Source organism: Petromyzon marinus, chromosome 10 (assembly GCF_048934315.1).
Source record: "Petromyzon marinus isolate PM22_M1 ecotype Great Lakes invasive population chromosome 10, UKy_Petmar_22M1.pri1.0, whole genome shotgun sequence".
Lineage (NCBI taxonomy): Eukaryota > Metazoa > Chordata > Hyperoartia > Petromyzontiformes > Petromyzontidae > Petromyzon > Petromyzon marinus.
Genome location: NC_133676.1, coordinates 8,599,378 through 8,616,135, shown reverse-complemented (window position 1 = coordinate 8,616,135; position 16,758 = coordinate 8,599,378). Strand labels below are relative to the sequence as shown.

General features: G+C 44.8%; 1 protein-coding gene across 8 annotated transcripts in view; it reads left to right on the top strand.

The window, feature by feature from the left end:
* LOC116940974 (R3H domain-containing protein 1-like) overlaps window positions 1–16,758 on the top strand; it is a 69,835-nt gene that overhangs the window by 26,266 nt on the left and 26,811 nt on the right. For all 8 annotated transcript variants that reach the window (XM_032951446.2, XM_032951442.2, XM_032951441.2 and 5 more), the window contains 9 exons: window positions 242–283; window positions 2,703–2,795; window positions 3,372–3,492; window positions 6,286–6,364; window positions 6,651–6,710; window positions 11,135–11,275; window positions 12,213–12,324; window positions 15,237–15,332; window positions 16,195–16,232. In XM_032951446.2, the coding sequence (XP_032807337.1) occupies window positions 242–283; window positions 2,703–2,795; window positions 3,372–3,492; window positions 6,286–6,364; window positions 6,651–6,710; window positions 11,135–11,275; window positions 12,213–12,324; window positions 15,237–15,332; window positions 16,195–16,232 (782 nt within the window). The remainder of the gene's footprint in view (window positions 1–241; window positions 284–2,702; window positions 2,796–3,371; window positions 3,493–6,285; window positions 6,365–6,650; window positions 6,711–11,134; window positions 11,276–12,212; window positions 12,325–15,236; window positions 15,333–16,194; window positions 16,233–16,758) is intronic.

Genomic DNA, 16,758 nt, shown 5'->3' with positions numbered 1-16,758 from the left:
TTGAGTGATCTTATGTGATATATCATGAAATATTAAACCTTTTTTTCCCATGCTGAAAAGCAAATAATATCTTTTTTTTGGCTCGCTGTCTTTTTTGCTAAACATTTCATATCCTGTTATTGTTTCAATGAATAGGCTCATTATTTCCTTCATTGGTTGCTTTTTGAAAACTGCACCTAACAAAGCCTGTTATCTTTTGATAACGAGTTTAATTAAATGCGTTCTTTGTTCTTTGCCACAGAGACGGCCACAAAACCAAGGAGCAACGCGGAAAAGAACCAAGGTAAGTTGAACCCTACTGCACACTCCCGTGTCTGTTTCAAATTGCCTCTTAAAACATTTAGGGTGCTTGAACCAGCATTTGTGGGTACCCACCCCCCGATTTGAACCAGTGGGTGGTACACAGTGGCTGAGATATGGAGAAACTCCGCAAGAGTGGGAGCTCATAAAATATTGGGGTGATTGTTTTCAGTGTTGACTTGGGAGTGCTTCATGGGCGAGAAGGGCAAGGAACCAGCATAGCCCCATGGCCCAAGCAGGAAAAAAAACACCCGAAACGCAATCCTTGCTATAAATAAATGAATAGCAGGGCTAGATGTGGAAACACAGAGATGTGTAGATGGATTTATTGGGGGATGGATGTATGGCTGGATAAGTAAAATATTTGTTTTCACGAGAAGAGAGTGTGGAAATGTCAATGCCATTTTTCTTTTTTAACCGCCATAATCACCGGCATCCATGTAAGACATCAATACTAATCTAATCAACGCTGACAAATGTGCACTCAGAATGCCGCACCTCGAGGTAAACATCATTTAGCGTGCGAATGAATTCTCTTCCATCCCGGAGTTCAAACGGGTTTTAATCGCGGCATTTTAAAGAAAAAACACAGCACAGTGATATTTGATATTTTGCAGTGCGACAATCTGCAAGCGGTCAGACCCATGTGTATCTGTTTACATTCTAATTAAACCATTCGTCAGGCGGGATTCAATCTCTCCACGTATTGACTGCTCGTGGTGGAATGCGAACCGGTCCTCTCCAGCGAATTGCTTTGAGAGAGCGCAGGTGGCAGACAATGGCAGGATCAATCTTGTTTATCTTCAGCAGCGGTGGCTTGCAGTGGAACCTTCAAGTTATCGCTCACTGCGATGCCTAAAAATAAAAGCATGCATGGGTAAGGAGTAAAATATATAATTCTGCTTAATTCTTCGGTCAGAGGTGGAAGTTTTTTCACCATTTAGTATTATTTTGGATGCATTTTTTTTTGCAAATTTTCTGTAGCTGTTGAACAAAACTGTGCCTAATTTTATTACCGATGAATGCAAAGGTATATGTTCAAACAGCATGTACACTACATAGACGCATACAGAAGCATATACTTTGCTGACTCTTTGGTTCTTTCGGTAAAGTCACGTAGATAGAAGGTTAATAGATCACGACGTTTCGATCACAACACAAGCAACCGTCATCAGGTGAGACAGGAGAACTGCTGATGCTGACGCAGTTCTCCTGCTGTGTTTGTCTCACCTGATGACAGTTGCTTGTGTTGCGATCGAAACGTCGTGATCTATTATTTTCTACCTTTCATGACTTTACCGAAAGAACCAAAGAGTATGGATTCCTGCAGTCACAAAAGCTTCAAATCAACATATACTTGCTGTTGCTATCTGGAGCAATTTTTAATATTTTCTGCATGATAATAAGAATTTGAGAACAGCCGACACCATAACTGGTGTGAATGATACCTAAATTGTTGTTTTATATGGGACCAATGATTCTTGCAAATGGAGGGTTAAAATCTAGGATTATTCCCTAACCTTACTTCCATTAAGATATTACGGCGGTTTTTTTCTCTTCCCAGAGCATTATTTTTTGCAATGCAGGGTGTGCATTCGGCCTCCTGCCAAATGGCATTTTTTGTCCACATGCCTTTGTGTAGATCATTGCAAATCGGTGCTTATAAGTGAAACTCATGAAACAATATATGTTCGATGTGTATATTAATTATGTTCAGCTAAGGTTTGCATTCACGGTAAATTCTGGTAGTGCTATGGACTCTGAAAATTATTTTTTGGAGCCCATGTATGTTAAAAGCCTCTGACCAATTCATTGAGGAATCTGCCCAATCTCATCAGATGTCAAGCTAAGCAGGCCATGAGCCTGGGCAGTCGCTTGAATGGGCAACAACCATGCACAACACGGTCCATAACACAGGTGTTGTTGGCTGCTGTGGGGCTATGTTATCAGCAGAGTCCAGTGTGGCAAAATCAGTACTATGCTCCCCACCCTGACCAACCCACGATGACCAACGTGATGAGGTATTGATCAAATAACCCTCACATTCCACATGGCATGTGGAGGCCCTCATCCAGCAGTGGATTGACAAATGAGCTGTACTTGCAAGTAAACGAAAGTAAGCATATAAAATTAGCGCGTGTTTTTGTGGAGCATTTTGCCTGGCACATCTCCACCGGGGTGTCTCCTGCGCATCGTACACAGCAGCCGCCGTTGCACATTGTTAGACACCTTGGGTCATGCTCACACTCCTCCCGCATGTTCGCTTCCCGCTCAGCCCATTAGCTCTGCCTAAGCTAATCTGTTCACGCATCACCTTAATCTGATTCTCTGCGCCTGTGACAACTTGAGAACCAAGAAATGTTCTCCCAGATGCCGAGCATTCCATCGTTTCTCTCCTCCAGTCGAATGCCAAGATGAAGTTGGTGCGAAGCCTGGCGGTGTGCGATGATCCTTCCCCGCCTCCGGCTGCAGATGCTGGTGTTCAGGACAACCAGGTTTTTTTTTCCTTTTTATCCTTATTCTTAAATTGAAGTGGTTCAGAGCCACACTCTGTTGGAACAGTGGGAAACGGTTCCTGTGGTCACACCGCTTTGAATAGAGTGGCTTAGCAGTGCATAAGATAATATTGAGTTAAAGGTAAGAAATTATAATCCGTCACAGCCTGCTCATTTCAATCTTTGGCCAACGCGGTTCACACTAAAAAAATATTACAATATTTAATGGTCGTTTGTAATTCATTGTTGGATGAAGGCCTTCCCATGCCATGTCGGTCATGGAGGTTGACCATACTTCACCATGCTGATCAATGCGGGCTTGTGAAGGTGGGTGGCTAAAGACCATGTTGGTTATCATGTTATCATCGGGAATCGAAACTCGGATCGATGTGTTCACACAGCAAGTATTTTGGCCAACAACAAAACAAGATCATAACAGCCCCTGCTCCTTAATTTCTCTACAAATTGAGATTTCTCCATTTCCCCATGATCCATTAGGACAGATACTGCCCCTATTTTGCGGGAAGTCGGATTCCCACACGGGTTTTCATGGCTTTGCCTCTTCCTGCATCCAAGGAACCCCATTCTGGGGGCAGGGAGGAGGAGAGTGTTTTGCGCGACAAGGACAGGGGCAGCGAGAGGGCGACTGCTGAGCGACAAGAGAAGATGCCCAAGGTGCCCAGGATCTTGTCACGGGGTGAGTGGAAAATGCCCTTCTGTGGTTTGCTTGGTATTTCTTCCTGCATAAACCCGTGTTGTGGACAGAATACAACTCAATAAAGTTTAATTTATAGCATCAGTACGTTTGATTTAGTCAACATCAAGTTTTGGCAGTGAATACACTTTTAAATGAACGATAGCTTTACCCAACTTGATTGTGGTTGTCTAAATAGCTGCCCAGAGGTTAGAGTGCATGACTCACAAGTGGAAGTTTGCGAGTTCAAATCCCAGTCAGGGGTTGACTCAGCCATCAGTCCCTGAAATAAAAATGAAATGGGAGAGGTCAGCAATGATTGTTCTGTGGAGTGACATTCCCATCAAAGGAATGAGGAATTTCCACCACTGGCTTTGGGCTTTGAGCAGCAATGAGCATTGCCAACATGTTTGTTTGAGCTGTAAGATGCATTGACTTTGAAACGACAGACCATCTGTAACATAGAACAATGGCTCTCATTAAATATTTGGCCAGTATTTAGATAAATAAAAAAACGAGTGTTTGTACATAACGAAATCCGATTTTACTTAATGAAATGCAATTTTCCACCAGTAAAACACAAAGCTGGAACATGAGTGATCTGGTAAAGGTGAGAGCACGAATGAGATGTCTTTCAATGATTCTGTATTCATAGGATTCTAAAAGTCAAAAGGCATGACCATCTATCAAACCACAGGGCTGGTATAATACATCACAGTGGACACGGCTTAGTGCAATAATTCAGAAGGATTGACTCTGTTGGCTTGGTCACGTCTTCAGAATGCACGATGGGGGAGGGCCTTTTAGTGCCACATTAGTCACGAAATGAGAGCAAAAGAACAAAGGCAGAGAAGACGATTGTGTGACGATGGCTACTATGTTGGCGAGGTACACTTTAAGAAATCTAAATTCGTCTCGGTTGTGCCCTAAAAAATGTGTTTCATTAAACAATAACAAAATAAGCCACTTAATGAGATTAGGATAAGGCACTGGCTGCAGGCGAGTCAGTAGGATATAATGAGTTGATAATTATGATGTCGGCGCTTTTCAAAAGTGTTGCCGAGCAATATGTTCACTGCAAATAACCAGGAGATTGCTGTTCTACAGCTCTGCAGTGCGTTATGCATTTAGTAGCCACCGGTGACCAGAAAACTGCGTAGTGTTTTCTCGACCGCTAATGCTCCATTGGGTAAATGTTATGCATGTATAATGTATGAGGGTACACAACGAGGTGACGAGTCCGTGCCTCCACACAGTGTGCGATGTCTCTTCTGCTGTTCTCACGCTGCTACCTTGGCCTTGTAGTAGCTGCCCTGTCTCTCCACATTGCTGAGAGATGGCAGTGTTTGTTATTAAGCTTTGTAAAATGCGAATGTGTCTTTTTCAATTCTGATACGTCAAATGCGGTGATGCCGTAACGATGTAAAGGAACACGTTGCTGCTCTTTGTGTGGCGTTATGAAGGCTGCCGGAACCATGGTAGTTTTTTTCTCCAGCTGAAAATTTCAGTCTTGCTGAGAGGCACAAACACTTTAACGGAAAACCCTGACTTCTTATACTCTCGTAATTTATACCATGAATTGTAAATTCACTCATAAAGTTTTTGAGTTAATGCTTTTTTTTTACATTTTCAGTACTCTACTGATGGTTACACTCGTTCTGTACATTGTGTTCAGCTTTGAGGTACACGCTTGTCTGAGTCTACAGTGTCCAATTCCCGTGTTATATTTTGGAAATTAAGTGTTTACCATGCAGCTAAGCATTTAGGGTTGGATAAAATCACACACTTATGTGAAATAATTATCGTGAGTGAAATAATTAAAGAGAACATAATGTCAGAGGCCTCGACTTAATCTTCCTAACTTCTGTTTGAAGTATATATTGTATGCAGATGCTTAAAAATAACCGGCACTGGTTTCATGCTAACACCGCATCAGCCAGCGAGCAGAAATTAAAACGTTAATATCTAGATAACATTGAAGAGAGCACAATGTTCCAAAACCCCAACCAGGGATAAAATTTCCAATTATGTTCCGACCATTTCTTTTTTTGTACTGCTGCCGCTGTGTGTGTGTGTGGTCCACGTGAGCAGGTTGCTGTAAATTAGCTTTGTGCTGGCGCACTTCCAGACCGCCGCATTGTTATTGCCTCTCCCTGCGTGCCTTCTACAACAGGAATTCACAGCTCATCTCCACTAACGATACCGCATCACGGTTGCGGGCTTAAGAGAGAGAGAAAAAAGAAACCCAGTGACCTCAAATGTCCCTCTGAATCTTTTCCCTTTCTATTTTTTTTTTGCTGCCTTGATATTTTTTTGTATTCTTAGATGTTGCACTCAGGGAGTGGGTTTTAATTGCCCACAGCTGCCTCGCATCCATGGGCCATTTTAATTATCATGAATAACACGAACACGTTTTGGGAATTTATTTTTATAAAGCAGGGCTTTAACCTTTGAATAATAGCAGAAAATGTTATGCTTTGGAGATTAGTGCCAAAATATGGTATTTATAACTTGAAGTGCACTCACTCTTTGGATGCGGTGTAGTACTGTATTTTAAAAGAAAAACAACAGAACTGGTTTTGAGCATTGGAGCAATTTTTAGCCTACTACAATATCAACATGGCAACCTGAGTTCGATTTTCGGCCATTGCTAACATCAGTGGTGAGTGACCTCTTAACTGCTCCTGGGCTCATCCCATTCACCAAGCTGTGCTAACCAGCATAGTGAAATATCGCCAAACAAGTCCCCATGGCTTATATGAAAAAGAGCTGTAAATGCGTCTCATGTGTGTGCAGATTCCAGTCAGGACTATACGGACTCCACGGGTGTTGATGTGCACGAGTTTCTTGTAAACACTCTAAAAAATAATCCCAGGTAAGGTGCATTTGTATTCTCCTTGCTAGCCTGATGATTTAAGTTTAAAACGTATTTAATGTTTTCATTTTTAAAGCATTTCCCGATGTACATTTATATAATAATTATTCCACTAGAGAATGCAGACCTCTGTTACATTGTGTTGATAGTGAAGATTGTTATACCATACTTCACCACGCTGGTCAGTCAGAGTTGGTGAAGATTACTACCTGGCAAAATTTGAGTCGTGCCGATTGCTTGTGTGAGAATGATGATAGCATGTGTGCCTGCCGTGGCTGGTCTGCAGAGACCGCATGATGTTGCTGAAGATGGAGCAGGAGCTGATGGAGTTTGTCCAGGACAACAAGTGAGTGGCGTGGCGGGCAACCGCACTGGATCATCACGTACCCCAGCATAACGGACACACAAGTCTGTCAGGAGTATTCCTGTTAGCGTCCAGTAATGCAATTTATAACGCGCGCAAATTTGCGGACGTAACGGCCGCAACTCAGAGGCGCGGAGCCAAGCTGAGAGTCACTGGAAAGCGTGGTTATAGAGGTGAGTTTTAAAGTGTCTCTTGAAGGAGACGATTGAGGTGATGCTGCGAATGTGCAGAGGGATTGCGTTCCAGACTGTTGGGGCAGCCACCGAGAAGCGGCGCATAGACGTGACCATCCTGGATCTTGGTATCAAGAGGAGGTCGTGAGTCGCACTGCGCAGGCATCTGCCGTGTGCTGTGCTGCAAGTCGTCAATAATGAAGAGAGGTACGGGGGGCAGGTAGATGTGAAGGCGCGGTGGCAGAGGCAGGCGATCTTGTATGTGGCCCTGCTGGCAATGGGTCGCCAGTGGAGGGCAGAGATGGGGATGAGTGCGGCCAATGACAACGCATGCCAGGTTGTTTTGTAGTCTTGGAATTTTTTTTAGGTTGCCAGAGGAGGACCGGACTAGGACGGAATTGCAATAGTCGAGGCGAGACCCAACTATGCAACATGCCAATGTGTTGGCAGTTTGAGTGGAGATAAGAGGACGTAAGTGTCTGAGAGCCTTCAGGTGAAAGTTACATGAACTGATGATATGATTGGTTTGACAGACTAAAGTTAAATCTAGGATGACACCGAGGTAGCTGAAGTGATCGGTGAACCTGATGCTGTGACCAAAGATGTGTGTTGGGAGCGCTGATGAGTTGAGACGTTGCCTGGTACCTAACATGATGGCCACTGACTTTGACGGATTAAGGGCAAGGTTGTGTGCAGAGAACCACAACAACAACAACCGCCATTCGCCACTAAGTGGCGGTGACGTCACCACGACGCTTGTGCCAGGCCATGTGCACCTTGAGGCCACGTGAAGTGTCGAACGCCTGCTGGCAGGAGGTCACGTGGCAGACCCAGGTGCCACGGGTCGACTGACTGAGATGACTGGCTGATGCACCACCTGTGCCCCCTACTGTGCCAACCTGCTGTGCTTTAGCCACCCGGCGCTCCGCTCGTTGTTGTGAGCGTCGCTCCTCCGCCCTCCGTTGTTGTTGGAGGGCGACTGCCTCCAACTGCCCAGTAGCGTCCTTCACGAGCCTCCTCCACAGAGGCCGATCTTGACACCGCTGGTACCAGTCATCGGCAAGTCCACTCAGCTCCACGTCCTCCTGTACCACATCACTCCATCTCTTCTCTAGCCCATGCCGCGCCCGTTTAGCCCTCTCGATCCGGCCGAACAAAAGCTGTTTCGGCATGCGGTGGCTGGGCATGCGGGCTACATGACCCAGCCAACGCAGCCTTGCCTGCCGGAGGAGCTCACCGATGGGACCATGCCCAGATCTTTCAAGGATTTGTGAGCTCCTCACACAATCCAGCCTGGTTAAACCCAGGATGGATCGTAGGCAGGCTAGCCTAAATGTTTCTAACCGGCAAGGATGTTCCATTAGGGGGGTCCACGTTTCGCAAGCGTAGAGAAGGGAGGGAATGACCGTGGCCGAGAAGACCTGAAGCTTAGTGCGGAGCGACAGACCAGGTAGCTTCCACACAGCGTTACGCAACCGATGAAAAGATATTGCCGCTCGACTGATTCGGAGTGAGACCTCTGCTGTCAAACTGGAGCCGGTCATAAGCACACTGCCCAGGTATGGGAAACTCTCCACTCTCTCCACAACTGTCCCATCACCGATTGTGAGTAGTGGGGGTGGAGTGTCCGATGGTTCAATATACACAGGCAGGTGCTTAGTTTTGGTGGGGCTGATGGTAAGGCCCCATCTCTTAGTAGCAAGCTCCAGTCTCAGCAGTAGCGTCTCCAACTCCTCTGAATGAGCAGCTATTACCAAATCATTGGCATACATAACGTGGTTGAGCAATAGGGAGCTATCCCTTGACCGCACCCGGGCATCGATCAGCCTCCCATTATATCTGTACCATATGGAGATTCCCCCGGTACAGCTATTGAAGGCTTCACGAACTACATGGTCAAAATAGATGTTAAATAATGTGGGAGCCAGAGGACATCCCTGTCGCACCCCAAGGTGTACAGGGAATGGCTCTGACTCCCGGCCACGTAGTTTTACCCGGGCCCGCTCACCATCATGAAAGTCCTTAATGATCGTGAGCAGAGGGTCAGGTACTCCAAAAGCACGTAGAACAACCCAGAGCCCAGGCCTACTGATGGTATCATAGGCCTTGACCAGGTCAATAAAGCAGAGATGTAGGTCTTGCTGGAATTCCCTACACCTCTGCTGTAGCAGACGGACAGAAAATATGGCATCTGTGCAGTACCGCCCTTTCCTGAAACCGCATTGGGGCTCCGCAAGCCTCTCCTCAGCGTGCCTGGCAAGGCGATGTTGAATAATCCTTGCCAGGACCTTTCCCGGCACACTGAGGAGTGAAATGCCCCTGTAGTTGTTACAGTCTGTGCGGTCCCCCTTCTTAAAGAGGGGGACCACCAGGACATCCTTCCAATCCTGCGGAACCTGTCCAGTGGTCCAGACTGTTATGATGTCATATAGGGCAGTCTGTGCACAAACACCACCCTCCCTCAGCATTTCGCTTGGGAGATCATCTCTGCCCGCTGCCTTTCCTGGTCTCAGACTACAGATCGCCTTCAGTACTTCCTCAACAGATGGCACCTCAGCCAGCCACTCACAGGGGGTGACTTCTTCCAATATTTGAGGCACCGCAGCCTCTGCAACCAGAGATAGGGGGAGCCCATTGGGGTGCCCTCAGTTTGTTTGTAGAAAGTTGTAGCCAACATTTTCATGGATAAATTTGAGACTGACGCCATCCAGACTGCCACTCTACGCCCAACCTTATGGAAGAGGTACTTTTGTCATCTGGCCACATGGCTGGCCTGCTCTAGACCAATTATTCGACCACATCAATTCCATACACCCAGCCATCAGATTTACCATGGAAGTCGAAAAGATGGCAAGCTACCTTTTTTGGATGTCCTAATAAAAAAGAGACCTGATGGTTCAATGAGCCACTCTGTCTACAGGAAAACTACCCATATGGATGCTTACCTGAAACCGGATTCCTACCACCATCCATCCCAGAAGAATTCCCTCATCAAGACTCTGCACCATAGAGCCCAATGCATATCCGACCAGGAACACATAGCCAGTGAACTCAAGCACGTACACCAAGCTCTTAAGGCTAATGGTTACTCCGACTACACAATCCGCAAAGCTATCACTCCAACCATGAAGAAGGACCATCTTGAGGAGCCTTTCAAAACCATCACTTTACCCTACATTGCGGGGATCACAAAAAAGATCTCCAAAATCTTGAATAAACACAAGATTCAACACATTACATAAAATCCGTGATCTGGTTCCGTCTGTAAAAGATGTGATTCTGGACATACAGTACCCTGGCATCTACAAACTAAATTGCCTCTGTGGTAGTAGTTACTTTGGAGAAACCAAACGACATGTCTCGGACCGCATTCGTGAACACAAAGCAGACCTAAAACACGGTAGGACCAACACCTCGGCCGTGGCAGATCACTGTTATAATTCAGTAGGCTCACATGACATTGACTTCTCCAAGACAGGTTATTTGCAAGCCATCTGGCTACCATGAGAGATTTGTTCATGAGGCTATCCACATATACAAATACAGAGACAATTTTAACCGAGAAGATGGATTCAGGCTTAGCAATCATTGGAAGGATTTGATAACCATTTCGGGTCTTAATTGATTGTTCAAGCTTACGGTGGCTTTCAGTCCGCATCCATTATTTTCGTCTCCCCCCTCTTTTCCGAACATAGATGGACTCGTCCATCTGACCAAACTGTCAAATCGCTCTCCGTGGTGCTAACGTTAAAAATAACCGCCACTTTTTTCAAATTTTCTTGCTGTGGTTTTCACACCTGATGATGATTGCTTGTATTGCAGTCGAAACGTCGTGAGAATTTTATTGTTTAATATTTTATTATTTTATTGTTTCCCTTCTACGTGACTTTACCGAAAGAACCAAGAATATGAATCTACTTATCTGTCTACCTATCCACACAAATGCCTTCGTGTGTGCTGAGGTTTAAGAATAGAGAGCGTCCCCCACCTGATATGCCAATACAGTGTGGGGAAATAAACAGAAGCTGTGCAATATGTGGACATGGTGCCAATTAATTTTTCTGTTTTGATGTCAACGTGCACAGAAAAAGCTACAGCTTAAGTAAAAAAAATAGAGCGCAGAGGAGAAAACTAGGGGAAAATAGGCAGCTGAGTGCGCTCGTTGTGCCTGTAGCTTGGTAACTGCCATGTGTTTTACCCCTGCGTGCTGTGTCACACCACGCTGTCCTACAGGCAGCACTACAGGAAGTTCCCACCGATGACGTCGTACCACCGGATGCTCGTGCACCGCGTGGCCGCCTACTTCGGCATGGACCACAACGTGGACCAGACGGGCAAGGCCGTGGTGGTGAACAAGACGCCCGGCACTCGCATGTGGGTTGCGCATTTCGATGCCACGTTTTGTTGTTGATGTTTATGTTGTTTATGTATTTTATTAAGAAAAGTGAGTGAGATTCGACAGGGTACGTTGCTAGAATGGAAGGTGGCCGTTAATTGAGTGGGAACACAAAGGAGGGAATGAATGCGCCCAAGAGGATGTCCACCACCTGGGCCCCCCCCCACAGTAGGGGGGGGGCCCAGGTGGTGCATTTTCCAGTAATCTCAGTCAACCCATGGCACCTGGGTCTGTCCCATGACCTCCTGCCAGCGAGTGTTCGACACTTCACGTGACCTTAAAGTGCACACAGCCTGGCACAAGCTATCGTTTTTCCATTGCTCGTTCCGTGTTCTGTTTTTATGCACCTGCGCGAATGTTTACGATTGTGCTTTGCATCTGCTCGTCTCCTTGGTGAACGAGGAGCCGGGTCCCGCTGGGCTCTCGCGCGGCACTGAGTCAAAGAATCGATTGATGATTGATTGTCCTGTCATCCGCATCCCCGGGTCACGGCTGTGCACATGCGCGCTCGGCGGGGGAGGTCTGTGGCCCCATGCACGTACGGAGCTGGAGAGAGAGCGCTGTCAACATGTCCGGCACATGTTTTCATCACATTTTATTTGCTCGCTAATTCAATTGATTGGTGGAAACGTGCTCATTCATTGAGTGCTCGCTTGATTTGTGATATGTAAATAAATAAACATTGTTAAACTAATTTACATAGTTTTTACATTTTTGTCAAAATAATGTTATTTAACAAATTGAATTGTTTGCTTGCGGGCCTTCCAATCCCCTCCACCCATCCGGTGCTCTATCTCTGGCTTGAAAGACACCAGCAATAATGTTTTTTTCTAGCCTTAATAGATTGAAAGCTAGAAAGCAGTGAGCACGATGTGTGGGATTTGAAACTCCACCTCCTTTCTATCCACTCCCCAGCCCAGAGCTTAGGTTCTCAGTCCACCTGAAAGATGAGGCGAGGGCTGAGGAGTCACAGAAGCGCTTCATCCTCAAGAGGGATAACTCTAGCATGGACAGGGATGACATGCAGGTGAGCGCAACTTTTTATTCCCAAATTGTATCCACATTGGCTGTATCAGCATCGTGCCATGAGGCAAATTATCCATTCATATCTTTTGCGGAGCAGCGCAACCCTTGATGTTAGAGAAACCCATGGAAGTGGCCATTTCACCTCACTCGCTTTTGCCATGAAGAGTAATGTTTGTCACACGACATCAACTCACTATATTTTTAAATCATGTTCAATCACTGGCAGCTGCATGCATTTAAACCCAAGATCTCTGGTCCTAACTCATCGCTCTGACCTCTAAGTCACCTGGCCATCTCTGAATAATAATTATCGGACAGATACGCTCTTCGGCTGTATGCCTCTAAAAAATTGTATTCTTTCCCAGATTGGTTGCAAAAGGGATGTGTCACCTGAATGGACTCTCACCTGGTTTTAAATGAAGGCTGTTGATTGATCGATTGACTTCTTCACAAAGAGGCTGAGACAAAGGCTCCATGTAATTTCTTCTAATAATTTCTTATGGCACAGAAGGTTTCTGCTCTGTATGTGTCCTATTGTATTCACAGTAGGCCGAAAATAATTTAAAACTTCGCATGCCAAACGGCCAAAGTTCCCGCTTATGAAAGCCCCTTTTAGACCAAGTAGAGACTCTTTATATTGAGTCCATATACAGTGAGGGAAAAAAGTATTTGATCCCCTGCTGATTTTGTACGTTTGCCCACTGACAAAGAAATGATCAGTCTATAATTTTAATGGTAGGTTTATTTGAAGAGTGAGAGACAGAATAACAAAAAAATCCAGAAAAACGCATGTCAAAAATGTTATAAATTGATTTGGATTTTAATGAGGGAAATAAGTATTTGACCCCTCTGCAAAACATGACTTAGTACTTGGTGGCAAAACCCTTGTTGGCAATCACAGAGGTCAGACGTTTCTTGTAGTTGGCCACCAGGTTTGCACACATCTCATGAGGGATTTTGTCCCACTCCTCTTTGCAGATCTTCTCCAAGTCATTAAGGTTTCGAGGCTGATGTTTTACAACTCGAACCTTCAGCTCCCTCCACAAATTTTCTATGGGATTAAGGTCTGGAGACCGGCTAGGCCACTCCAGAACCTTAATGTGCTTCTTCTTGAGCCACTTCTTTGTTGCTTTAGCCGTGTGTTTTGGGTCATTGCCATGCTGGAATACCCATCCACGACCCATTTTCAATGCCCTGGCTGAGGGAAGGAGGTTATCACCCAAGATTTGACGGTAAATGGCCCCGTCCATCGTCCCTTTGATACGGTGAAGTTGTCCTGTCCCCTTAGCAGAAAAACACCCCCAAAGCATAATGTTTCCACCTCCATGTTGGACGGTGGGGATGGTGTTCTTGGGGTCATAGGCAGCATTCCTCCTCGTCCAAACACGGCGAGTTGAGTTGATGCCAAAGAGCTCCATTTTGGTCTCATCTGACCACAACACTTTCACCCAGTTGTCCTCTGAATCATTCAAATGTTCATTGGCAAACTTCAGACGGGCATGTATATGTGCTTTCTTGAGCAGGGGGAACTTGCGGGCGCTGCAGGATTTAAATCCTTCACGGCGTAGTGTGTTACCAATTGTTTTCTTTGTGACTATGGTCCCAGCTGCCTTGAGATCATTGACAAGATCCTCCCGTGTAGTTCTGGGCTGATTCCTCACCGTTCTCATGATCATTGCAACTCCACGGGGTGAGATCTTGCATGGAGCCTCAGGCCGAGGGAGATTGACAGTTCTTTTGTGTTTCTTCCATTTGCGAATAATCGCACCAACTGTTGTCACCTTCTCACCAAGCTGTTTGGCAATGGTCTTGTAGCCCATTCCAGCCTTGTGTAGGTCTACAATCTTGTCCCTGACATCCTTGGAGAGCTCTTTGGGCTTGGCCATGGTGGAGAGTTTGGAATCTGATTGATTGCTTCTGTGGACAGGTGTCTTTTATACAGGTAACAAGCTGAGATTAGGACCACTCGCTCCTAATCTCAGTTTGTTACCTGTATAAAAGACACCTGGGAGCCAGAAATCTTTCTGATTGAGATGGGGTCAAATATTTATTTCCCTCATTAATAAGCAAATCAATTTATAACATTTTTGACATGCGCTTTTCTGGATTGTCTTGTTATTCTGTCTCTCACTGTTCAAATCAAACTACCATTAAAATTATAGACTAATCATTTCTTTGTCAGTGGGCAAACGTACAAAATCAGCAGGGGATCAAATACTTTTTTCCCCTCACTGTATGTTTGGACCTCGAACAAGGACCACAAAGGTGCCGATTTAGCACCTTTATGGGGGAAATATAACCCTTGATCTAAAATTTCAGCAAATATGTCATACTTAGCCTGTGAATCACCAATATAGTAATAAATGTATTTTTTATAAAGAAGTAGGTGGTACAATGGATATGCATCCCACCTGTTAAATTCTGGGGTGACCCACATGTATGGCTCCACCTCCTGGGAGCTTCTTCATGCACCTAATGTGTTCACGTTCACTTTATGTTGAGCCCAAATTTGTCATTAATTAGGTTCAGTGATTCTCTTTAAATGGTCAAGTTACAGTCCAAGAATTCCTTTTTGTATCAGAATAAGTTCGGTAACCTCTGTTTAGTTTGTAGAGCCTGCGTAATAGTAATCGATTTCGTAACGATGGCTCCTTGTTTCCCAAGTGATGTCAGTTTTTCTTTTCCAAACTGGCCGCGGTTTTAAAGTTCACATAATTATGGTATCGATCGCCATATTTTGACATGTTTTTCAAATGCCACGCTTAAAATACACAACAAACAGCGGCTTTGGTAGTGAGTGCACGTGCACTCGAGTGATCATGCACACGCGCATGGATTCACATGAGAGCACGCTAACGGACTCATGAGCGTGTCTGTTTTTACTCGATCGACCCCTTTCTGCCACCTGCACAGCGCATCCGTCCGCTGCAAGACGAGCGGAGGAGCAAGTCGTTTGAGGAACGCGAGGAGGAATACCAGCGAGTACGCGACAGGATATTTGCACAAGACGTGAGTGGGATGTAGGACGTGCTATAAGGATAACTTAATAAAAGGATTGTTGCCATGGCGTAAGCTGTCAAATGTGCAGGCAGTGGAACTCCACTGGAGCTTTTGCCCCTGCAGCTTGATAATGTAACATTGGGCATTATGGACTTCGTTTAATTCCTTGCACCAGGGCCTATGCAACAGTGCTATGGTACTGGAATGGTGTAATTATTTGAGAGCACTGTAATTAAGAGTAATTTTTCGTATAGAGGATTGTACTTGAGCTGAGATATTGGTGCTGATGCTAATGCAAAGCGATGTGCAAATTAAAATCTGCCTCGCTTATTGGAAACAAAATTCACATCGTTTGAGATTCTATTTTGAACAAAAAACAGTTATAGACTTGACAAAAGGAAGCAGTGTGCTTAGTTTGAGACATTCATAATATACAGTGCAAATACTTATGAAAGAGTAATTGAATGTATTAAAAGTATAAAATGGGGAATAAATGTGCTTCATCGTGTGGTAGAAGGTTAAAAATCGCAAAACTTCAGTCAAAGGTAACTTGTTTACTGTAAAAAACTGCAAACATCAGACCACAGTGTATCCTGTTGTGTCAAAAGAATATTGTTTCACAACCATGTTCTTTAAATTAATAAGTAACCTTGAGTGCTGATTGATGTTTAATTTAAAATCCAATATAATATTTCCATTTATCAACAAGCTGCTCATAAAGGTACCATCAGCACCACTATGAGTTTGGGACTATGGGTGTACGGCACAATTTGTAGACAGTTACTCAAATATTTAACCTTGTTTTCAAAACTATGCCAGAGATGATTATTTTTACTCATTGGAAATTCCAATTTTTCATGTCAAATTTCAGTCCTTATCGTCTCAAGAACTTCCTCAAATCGAGATCAGGTGAGTTTTGCTCCCCACTTGAACACAGCCTCATCGGGGACACATGTTATTTGTAACAATATTACTGAAGTCACGTGGAAGGGAAACTAAGTTGCCTCTGTGGTAGTAGTTACATTGGAGAAACCAAACGACATGTCTCGGACCGCATTCGTGAACACAAAGCAGACCTAAAACACGGTAGGACCAACACCTCGGCCGTGGCAGATCACTGTTATAATTCAGTAGGCTCACATGACATTGACTTCTCCAAGACAGGTTATTTGCAAGCCATCTGGCTACCATGAGAGATTCGTTCATGAGGCTATCCACATATACAAACACAGAGACAATTTCAACCGAGAAGATGGATTCTGGCTTAGCAATCATTGGAAGGATTTGATAAACCATTTCGGGTCTTAATTTATTCTTCATGCTTATGGTGGCTTTCAGACCTCATCCATTATTTTCGTCTCCCCCCTCCTCTTTTCCGAACATAGATGGACTCTTCCATCTGAACAAACGGTCAAATCGCTCTCCGTGGTGCTAA